This window comes from Oncorhynchus nerka, linkage group LG19, assembly GCF_034236695.1.
Source record: "Oncorhynchus nerka isolate Pitt River linkage group LG19, Oner_Uvic_2.0, whole genome shotgun sequence".
Classification (NCBI taxonomy): Eukaryota; Metazoa; Chordata; class Actinopteri; order Salmoniformes; family Salmonidae; genus Oncorhynchus; species Oncorhynchus nerka.
In genome coordinates this window covers 9703572-9713938 of record NC_088414.1, presented here as the reverse complement: position 1 = coordinate 9713938, position 10367 = coordinate 9703572, and the positions used below count along the sequence as shown (strand labels likewise).

Below are 10367 nucleotides of genomic sequence, written 5' to 3'. Positions count from 1 at the left end.
AAATGTACCTCTATTCGAGTTTTTTGCACTGCTGGGATGGGTTATATAGGCTACACTGCATTACACACTGCAATGGCGTTCCCAACCATGAGCCCCGGCCTGCTCTCCTCTTGCTTCTCGTGTACTACATTAGTTAAATACAAGGCTAATACGGCATTGAATTTATTACCTGAAAGAGGTAGTCTAGGACATATACTGTATATATATATATATATTAAACTTGCATATGCATACCAATGCATATCTGTATTCCCAGTCATGTGAAATTCATAGATTAGGGCCTAATGAATGTAAATTCAGTATATGATAATGGCTATTTTTTTCTTCACCTCTACCCTCGTCTGTGGTGGTCTGTAAATCCACTTTGGCTTCTAATGCGTACAAAATGAATAACAGTTTCTAAAAACAGCATATCTAAGGCTCTAGTCTCTCCTAGGAAATCCACTGTGATTTCATTATTATTTTGGTTTTCGGGGAGGGTCGGGTAAAATATATATTTTACTGAAGAGAAAATGGATACCTGGAGAAAAATCAGATTATAAACCTCAGTCCCTAACAGGATTACAAATGAAGATAGTTGCTCACCAGATATAGAGTTTCGCTAGGCAACTAACGTATTTTGTTATAACGCTTGCCGAGCTGGTGAGTGAGATTGACTCAGCTTTCTGGGTGTTAAGAGAGGTCGCTAACGTACAGAGGATACTGGTTCAGTCTGCGATCAACTCTGGAGGAGTTGAGGCACTTGTCAATCTCTGTCCCAGTCTGGCACGATCCTGTTGTTTGTTTCCCAAGGTCTGTACCTGTCATCTGTTAAAGACAAAACATTTGATTTAAATCAGTCAATCAAAAAAAGATGTCCATAAAAAAAACTCTGGGATTATGATCCACAACAAGCTGATCAACTACGTTCAGAACTCTCCTCCAGTTCCTTTGATTTCTACTGACCTCTTCTGGTCTACAACTAGTAGTGCAGCTTCAAACATCATTCCAGAAAAACACCATTCAGAACAAAAGGCTGTGGAGTTGACTTTAGGGTTTTATTTAGCGTTAATACAATATACAAAACAAACTACTCAACATGCAACTTGAAGGAGAGACAGAGCTTCTGTACAGTAAAATGAAATTCAGGGCACCAGCCGACCAGTCGTCAAACTTTACAAAATATACAAACATCATTAAAGACGGCTCACTTTCTTTAAATAACTTCAATTTATTCCAGTCAGAAATGAGCAAGACCAATTTCATATTCATTCTCAGTGTTTTCTACTACATACTTGTGTCATTGATTCAAAAAGTACAAGTTAAAGCCACAGTCCATCTTAAAAGACGCACAGTTCACGTCGCTTACTTCCACCGACGGACTCTCTCACATTAAGCAGTTGATGCATTCCCCCCCCCCATTTGTTTTCAAGCCAACAAATTATTAACAGGAACATTCAGGTGCCATTCGTTTAGATTTTCAGAAGAGGAAGAACAACAATGTAGCTCAGCACACAAACATTCTCTCACGCGCAGGCACACACACTTTCACAGGCATAAACTCAAGACACTAACAAACCTCGGGGAGATGACTATCAGTCTAAAAGGAAAACAGGAAGATCTATATATAGATATTAAAAAAGGAGCATAAAAAAAAATAGCTGAAAAACACAACAGGTATCCATCCTGCAGCAAGAGAACGGAAGATCTCAGCATGTCTGCCCTGCCCACAATAGCATTCAACTGAACAGCCAGTTATCCTTAAGACTTCACTTTGACTGACACACACACACACCAAAATGGTATTACATCACATGCGCCCCCCTCTCTTCATGTCACACTCAAAAGGTGAAAATCACAGGCAGGTTCACAGGTTTACACTCAAAACAAGGAAGTTAGAGCTTATGCATGACCTTCTCGACCAACATGACGAATAACATACAACTAAGAGGATGACGCACAGTACAAAAAGATGAACTCAAGAAGGCCTAAAACACTTGGGGGAGAGAGAGAGAAATGCTCCTTTCACTCAATCATACAATGAATACCTCAGGCTAGCAGCGTCGACACATCCATGCAGCATAGACCAATGATATTACTGGGAGATTTCGCCTGTTCTTGGAGCGTTTGGAGACACAGGGATTACTGGACCGGTTCAGTTTAATGCACAGCATTTTAACTTCAAAACAAGACCGTTCCGTTCACTCACAAACCATAGACTTCTATAATACAGAGAGGCGTAGACCAGAGCAGTTGTCCTGTAGATCAGCAAGCTTGGTCATGCACGTAAAGAGCACTGACTGAGGTACTGTATATATCCCCGGGTAGAAAACCTAGGCTTAGAGATGAGTCAACTCTCCCTCACTGGAGTCAGTTGTTAGCATACATTTGCAGGTCTGAAAGCATCGGGTTTTGGGGGGTGTGGGTGGCTATGTATACATACGTACGTGTGTGATGCGGTGTCTACGTGAAGTGCAACGTTACCACTACAGCAAGGGACAAGGATAGAGGCTATCACATTTAGGTCGCTGTCATCTGGCTTCTTTGTTTGTATTATGAAAGTGTTATTGAGAACACAAGATGTTATCAAAAGGCAAGACTTTAAAAGCTACTACGACAAGGCTGTGAGACAGAGAACGTGAGAGGGAAAAAAAATCTAACCAAGACACCGAACCTGATTTCTGAGACATTTCCTTGTTTAGAACACGGATGGGTTTACACTCGCTTCTTGAGATGAATCAGTCTAGACGATTCCCGAGGTGACAACGTTGGACTGCGCAGCACTCAACACTACCAGGTCTCACCACCAGAGGGCAGACTGGTGACCACTGACTGGTGGCCATATCCGCCTGACTGGCGCAGGGTTCAAAACAAGTGTTTTGTTTTCATTAAGTGTTAAACATTTCTAACGGTACTTGGTTAAATACAGTGAATAAATGAGTCGTGTACGTTTATGGATAGCTACAGCCATTTGAGTCTTGGTGAAGGGAATTGACTTGCATCAGAGGGAGTGACAGAAACTGGATGTGGAACGTACACAATGTATAGGCCTCGGCATTAACATATAGAGAGACACTCATATGCACACACACACACAAACACACAAAGGAAAGTTTGCAAACACTTGTATAGTGACATGACTAAGTGGTGTGGGGTCAGACAGACACAGGACAGGAGTGTTTTTAATAAAGCCACTAGGGTGAGCGGAGTTACAGCCCTCAGGGCAAGATGAGAGGCGGGGGTTGGTGGATGAGACGAGAAGGATAAGACGGTGATGTCCTAAACCTCTAGATTCCACAGGATGTAGATCTGCACTGGGAGCTGGACGGAACTGAAGGAAACGACTTAAACACAAGCCTCTCATGTATACTACTTCCTGCTTTCATCTACTATGACATCATTGGGCTCATCCTTCTAGGTCTCATCCATAGAGAATGATAGAGGCCTCTAGTGGCCAAAAGCCCATTTTAGCATGGGCAGCGCCATTGACTGCTTCTCCCATTTTTAGCCAGGGGAGGGGGGGTTCTACTAAGCTTTATGGAATTATTTTAAGAGATCATACCAAGGATCACTTTGCTATTTTGATTTTGACATTTGAAGACCCCTTGAAGTATATTGTTTTATTAAATTTGTTGAGCCTTTGTGCTCTTAGCCCATACAAACTGATTGAATATCATTCACTTTATGGAACAACAGTTGCCCCCCCCCAAAAAATCGGAAGGAAGTTTATTGTGTCTGTCCTATATCAGAAATGAGAAAGATCAGGATATATGTTATTTTTTATTACATGCATTAAACCCCTTATTTTTGTCACTAAACAGTCTCCATATATACTTCCATAAATGTTTTAAACTGGTACCGGGGAACCTTTAAGACGAGTCTTGTGAGGCCTGTGAGCGTCCTAGAGCAAAACAACCCACATGGACGTGATCATGAGAGGACCGCCTTTCCAGAGGGGTATTGTTTGGAAACTATTCGGAATCTACAGACCGAAGTTGGCAGATCGGCTGTACCGACCTTAGACGAGGCCCAAGATGGTTTGTGTGTGTGGGGGGGTCGTAGAGCAAAACACCATTGTGTTCGTGAGAGTCCCATCTCTACATAGATTGGTTTGGACTAGAAAACTTTCGGATGCTACGGACGATTTTGTGAGCAGAACCATTTTCAGGACGTCTCTTGGTCGGACAAACGCCGCTCGAGCTCCATCACCTTTCACTGCAGATGCGGAAGTGTGGCATGGGCGCATGCGGTGGACTGAGACGCATCCAATACACCATCTCGCAAGCTTAAACTGACACATTTTTACAGGGATTATTTTATTATGCTTATTATGTTAATGCTAAGTAGATTTCCGTGGGGGCGCGGACATCGACATAAGGGGGTTAAAGAAATAAAAAATTAGTCAACTGGATCGGTATTTTTTTTATGGGTTGTAGCCTCAATGGCGCTGCCCCATGCTGTCACAGACGACTACAACGCCACAGAGACGAGCCCTCTACCTCTCTCTATGGTCTCATCCTAGTCATGCGAGTAGAGCTAGGTTGGGAGGGCAGGGAAGCTTGAGCTCAGCTCGGGCGGGGGGGGGGAGGGAGGGCTGGATTGGACGGAGTGAAGAAATAGGGCGGGCTCCGGGGGCCAATCAGATCTGTTGCTTGAAGGCTCCGCTGGCGGCGTTGGAGGCGGCGTTGGAGGCGGCGGTGGCAGCGGCGGTCTGGACCGTTTTGTTGGCCATGACGCCCGTGGCGAACTCGGCCTGGGCCTTCTCAAAGCTGGCCCCTGTGGTGCGGTACATGCCATGGACCTGGAGGGATAAGAGGGAGAGGAGGGACAGAGGAGGGGAGAGGGAAAGAGGGACAGCAACGAAGAGAGAGATTATTGAAATGAGGTCTATGAATACCCCAAGTGTTTCTTCATCTCAAAGAACGTGCGGGATGTTCTGATGCCTTTGAGTCTAATCTTCACAAACCTGGTGAACAGCCGAGTCGCAGTCACACCTTATTGATTATGACGGATTGTGTGTGTGTGTGTGTGTGTGTGTGTGTGTGTGTGTGTAGGGGGGTACCTTTTTGAACATAATGAGCGACATGGCAGCCAGGGCGGTGAAAAGAGCAGCGATGAGGATCATGATGATGCCAACAGGGATGCTCTTATTCAGGCCAGTCAGAGCAGAGATCCACCCGCTGTTGGAGAGAGAGAAGGACAACCAGAGAGAGGATACTAGGTACTGAATCTCTAGCCATAAACAGGGTGAACAACGTAGAGTCCGGGTGATGTCAGAGAACCGTGTCGCCATGTCACTTCCTGTTAAAGTCTGCGACAGTGACTGCCCTCACCTGGCGCCCCAGCCGGAGATGCCGATGGACTGCATCACGTGAACGCCAAACTGACAGATGTACACGAAGAAGAATACAAAGAAACGGAACGAGCTGTCACTCCTGGAGAGAAGAAGACACCGCCGTTTAATGAACGACATCGGAGTGTGTGTGTGTGCGTGTGGGTATTTTGGGTACATGTGTGTATGTCTGTGCCAGCGCTCGTTTCTACACCCACCTGAAAGCTCCGTAGAGGGGTCTGTACCAGCAGACGAAGGAGCAGGGAGTGAAGATCATGAACCAGAGCATGGCCAGACCAAAGTCCACTCCCCTGGTCGCATCCACACAGAACCAGGCCAGACAGCCAAACATGTTGGCGAACAACGTCCCCGTGTGGACTTGAGGGGAACAACAAACACAATACCTCTGATCAGTTTAAATTAAAACGTTGCAGATAGAAATGCCCGTTGTGTAGAATAGAAATGTGCATCAGCTCTCTAAGTTACATTTCTATGTGAAAGGGAGAGAGAGTGCTTGGTACAGGTCCTTTGCCGCATCCCATTCCATCTCTATCTGAAAGGGAGGCCCTGATAGGCTACGTCAGGGTCCTGCCAAGTAAAGCTAGCCTGGTGGGGCGCGTACGCAGTCAATTAAATCATTCACACACTGAGCAGAACTCTACCTTGGGGCTATAACAACGGCAGGCCTCTGGGCATTGTGGAGAGTCTGGTGCGCTGCAGTCTACAGACACTTTAGCATATAGCTACAGCGGCAGGACTCTGCACCATACTGAGGCATCTAACACTCACACCCTGGGTGAGAGAGAATACATAACGTGTAGGTAGAGGAGAGTGGGGGGGATGGGGGGGTGAGAGCCACAAAGAGGGTAGAGCGAGGACGAGTGAGATAAGAGAGAAAAGAAGGCACGGCGTCAAGACAGGTTGGAACTCCCCGTGCCTCCACCAGTCACCTGACCTGGTCACATAACCAACCACATGACCTAACCATGTGGTGATGGAATTCCAAGCTGTGCTATTGGCCCATGTCTAATACATTTCCTTTATAATCCCTCTCAATGGCCTTTTCATATTTAACAGACTGGCTGTCAAGCAAAAAAAAAATATATATATATATATATATATATTTATATATAAAAAATGGAGAAGTTTTTTCCCGAAGCTGACGACAAAACTCAGACAGAGGTTCAGGCATATTGAAAGAACAATTCTACAGAATTCTACATTTACCATACTAGTGTCCGTTTTCTGACGTCACAAGCACTGAGCGGGTGAGGGGGGGGGGAGCAGATGACTTGACAAGAGGGCAGAGGTCACTCACACATCCAGATGTAGTACATGATCTTGACAGTCTTCTGGAACTCCACAGGGATGTCCACAGTGATGTCGTGGTAGAAACAGGGGCCCACGGGGAACTTCTCCGGGAGAGGAGGCCAGTTGTTTTTCCTACCTGAGCCAGAGAGAAAGGGAGCAACGCTTGAATGATTCTGCCAAACATTGCGTGAAGGTTTGGGCCTGACAAAGCTTCTAGGTAGTTTGCGCTCAAGACCATTGGTTGAATGTTGTGTGAAGGTTGGTGCCAACCTCCTGATGTGCTGAGCGACTGCATCTCTCTCTCGCGGCGGTCTAGCTCGGCAGCCTTCCTCTCCAGCTCTTCCTGTCTCCTCAGCAGCTCTGTAGCCGCCCACGCCTGCTCCTACACACACACACACACACACACACACAATAACATTACACTAAACCAACAAGCGATATACAGTACAGAGAGATGTTATCCAGGCTAGATCACACTCCACATGGCTGACAAGTTGGATTTGACCGAAAACATTAAACTTCAAGTCAACTTGAAACTGACATTGAGGCAGCTGACTTTTTGTTTTAGTAATGTGTGTGTGTGTGTGTGTGTTCGGCAGACTACTGTATCAGCACACAGCACAGTCCCAGTAGTCGTCTCCACCTCCTGTCTTTCCATGCGATTCAGAATAATTTACACTCCGCTTTTAATTCGACTAAAGGCAGATTGCTGTGCAGGCTTCGCTAGTGTGTGTGTGTGTGTGTGTGTGCCCCAACTCTACCAAGCAACAACTGCAGAAAGTAATGGCTGTATTTGATGTCACGAGCCACACTACTGACAAAATGCTGCCCAATGCAACTTTTTGATTCATTTATTTTATTTAACTAGGCAAGTCAGTTAAGAACAAACTCTTATTTATAACGACGGCCTGGCCAATTGGGTCTGCAGTGACGCCTCTAGCACTGACCTGCAGTGCCTTAGACCGCTCCGCCACTCGGGAGGCCCCAATCGTTAAAAGCTAGGAAGATTTTTTTCAACAGCGCAAGGGACAGGATAGTAGGTCACATGCCTTATTGCCAACTTCCTAGTTGCAGCCTAGGTTGAAGATGACAACGGTTGAGACAACGGGATTCTAATATCCCATATCTCTTTGCAACAATGGAACTAATGCTAGCTCTCAACAGCGCCGGTCCCAGATTTGTGACAACGTCATCTTAAGCTGTATATCTGATCTAGGTCGCAGCATCCTGATATAATCGGTGTGTGTGTGTGTATATGCGTCAGTAGAGGTAGAAAGAGAGGAAGTAGAATAAGGAATGGTCTTCCTGTGCTACCTGTCTGCTGAGGTCTCTCTATCGCTCTCTTTTCAGCTGCAAACACGAAGTTACACATGTCCCTCAGAAAGCCGAGGCGTACAGCCCACATTCATGTTTAGGAAGCATCTCTGTGGCTTAGAAGCATCTCCACGCTGTCACAAACAGCTTTTATTAGAGCAGGCCACGCTCTGTGGGGAGAGCCTGCTGACAAACCCACCAGAGCATGGGACGCGCGTGCATGGTGTTTCTACGGAAATGCAACGCTACATTGAGCCCTCTTTCTTCAGAGGGGTGGAATAGCACGGAGTGAAATGGTAGAACAGGATGTGAGGCGCGTGTGGAGTACCTGTGACTGGGAATATGCAGGAGGTTCTTCAGTAGGCTTCATGATGGCTGGTTGTGTGTTGGTGGTGGTGGTGGGGGGGGCCGGCAATTTAGGCGCTGGGCCAGGGTGGACCTGGGAGGGACAAAAAAATAAAAAAATAGCTAGCGTGGGATTGTTAAACCGTCTCAAACCGTACCCTATTCCCTATGTAGTACAAGCAAACAAGTGTAGCTTGGGTCAAGACAATGTAGTGTACTGAAGGGGGAATAGGGTGTGAACAGCGAACCAGACACCGTCCGGAATCAGCATCTTCAACCGTTCTTCCGGAACAGAAGCTTTTGAGGAGGGACGAAAAAACATAATTAACACCTGTCATCTGGAACTACGTCACCATCGGTCCTTATCAGTGCTTCTGTTTTGCTCTCAATTCAAGGGGCTTTATTGGCAGGGCAAACATATGTTCACATTGCCAAAGTAAGGGAGGTAGATAATATACAAAAGTGAAATAAACATTAAAAATGAACAGTAAACATTGAAGTCACAAAAGTTCCACAAGAATAAAGACATTACAAATGTCATATGTCTATATACACACAGTGTTGTATCGATGTACAAATGGTTAGAGTACAAAAGGGAAAGTTAATAAGCATAAATGGATTATATTTACATATATTTATTTGTTTGTTCGTTCTTCACTGGTTGCCCTTTTCTTGTGGAAACGGGTCACAAATCTTGCTGCTGTGATGGCACACTGTGGTATTTCAACCGGTACATATGAGAGTTTATCAAAATCAGGTTTTTTTTTTCAATTCTTTGTGGATCTACATAATCTGAGGGAAATATGTGTCTCTAATATGGTCAAACATTTGGCAGGAGGTTATGAAGTGCAGCTCAGTTTCCACCTCATTTTGTGGGCAGTGTGCATATAGCGCGTCTTCTCTTGAGAGCCAGGTCTGCCTACGGCGGCCTTTCTCAATAGCAAGGCTATGCTGACTGAGTCTGTACATAGACTGCTCTCATCAATGGTGTCTCTCACACCTACCCGCCACCTCTCCTCTCACACTATGCAGTTGTAGGGCAGCCCTCGAAGTGACTTATCAACTGTATGCAGGATTTTCCACTGTGTTGATCTCACCAACCCCCATTGTCTCACCTCTGAGAAGCAGAGGTTACAGCCTGTAGGTCTGATATCTGATTGGAGGTTAACTTTACAGTAATGCTATTGGTCAACAACTCAGATTGAATCCAAACTCAAATGCTTATAAAAAGAGTCTTCGATTCGTTGTTCTTTCTATTACGTGTTCCTGACTTGCTGTGGTGAGATCCCCGTCTCTCCCATTCGATTCGTTGTTCTTTCTATTACGTGTTCCTGACTTGCTGTGGTGAGATCCCCGTCTCTCCCATTCGATTCGTTGTTCTTTCTATTACGTGTTCCTGACTTGCTGTGGTGAGATCCCCGTCTCTCCCATTCGATTCGTTGTTCTTTCTATTACGTGTTCCTGACTTGCTGTGGTGAGATCCCCGTCTCTCCCATTCGATTCGTTGTTCTTTCTATTACGTGTTCCTGACTTGCTGTGGTGAGATCCCAGTCTCTCCCATGAGCAGTTTTTTTTTTTACATGTTATTAACTAGGCAGGTCAGTTAAGAACAAATTCTTATTTACAATGACGGCCTACCGGGGAACAGTGGGTTAACAGATTTTTACCTTGTCAGCTCATTTGTTCTCTGATCATGCTTAGAATAATGCCTTGTAATCATTTGCAACTTAAGCTTTATGTGAATGTGTGTGAATCCATTAATTTAGCAAAGTAATTAAATACACTTGTATTTAGAATTCCATTCTCAGACATTTTTCCCCATTGCCTATTACTGTAACGCGACCCCAGCGTTCCGTTACCGTAACGCGACCCCAGCGTTCCTTAACGCGACCCCAGTGTTCCGTTACCGTAACGCGACCCCAGCGTTCCGTTACACGACCCCAGCGTTCCGTTACCGTAACCCCAGCGTTCTTCCATATTGCTAAAATTATCTTTATGGAGTCAGATACACATTTTAGTAAGCTAATTACGAGTCGCATGAGAGGTTTTACAGTATCCTATATACACACACACACGTGTCAGATAT

At 45.3% G+C, this 10367-nt stretch overlaps 1 protein-coding gene across 2 annotated transcripts in view; it reads right to left on the bottom strand.

Moving 5' to 3' along the window:
- Positions 1-1023: 1023 nt before the first annotated feature.
- LOC115147176 (secretory carrier-associated membrane protein 1-like) overlaps positions 1024-10367 on the bottom strand; it is a 35439-nt gene continuing 26095 nt past the window's right edge. For both annotated transcript variants that reach the window (XM_029689247.2, XM_029620151.2), the window contains exons 3-9: positions 8265-8375; positions 6893-7004; positions 6630-6758; positions 5530-5689; positions 5313-5414; positions 5042-5159; positions 1024-4780 (exon numbers count right to left, since the gene is read on the bottom strand). In XM_029689247.2, the coding sequence (XP_029545107.1) occupies positions 4619-4780; positions 5042-5159; positions 5313-5414; positions 5530-5689; positions 6630-6758; positions 6893-7004; positions 8265-8375 (894 nt within the window). In that variant the 3' untranslated portion in view covers positions 1024-4618. The remainder of the gene's footprint in view (positions 4781-5041; positions 5160-5312; positions 5415-5529; positions 5690-6629; positions 6759-6892; positions 7005-8264; positions 8376-10367) is intronic.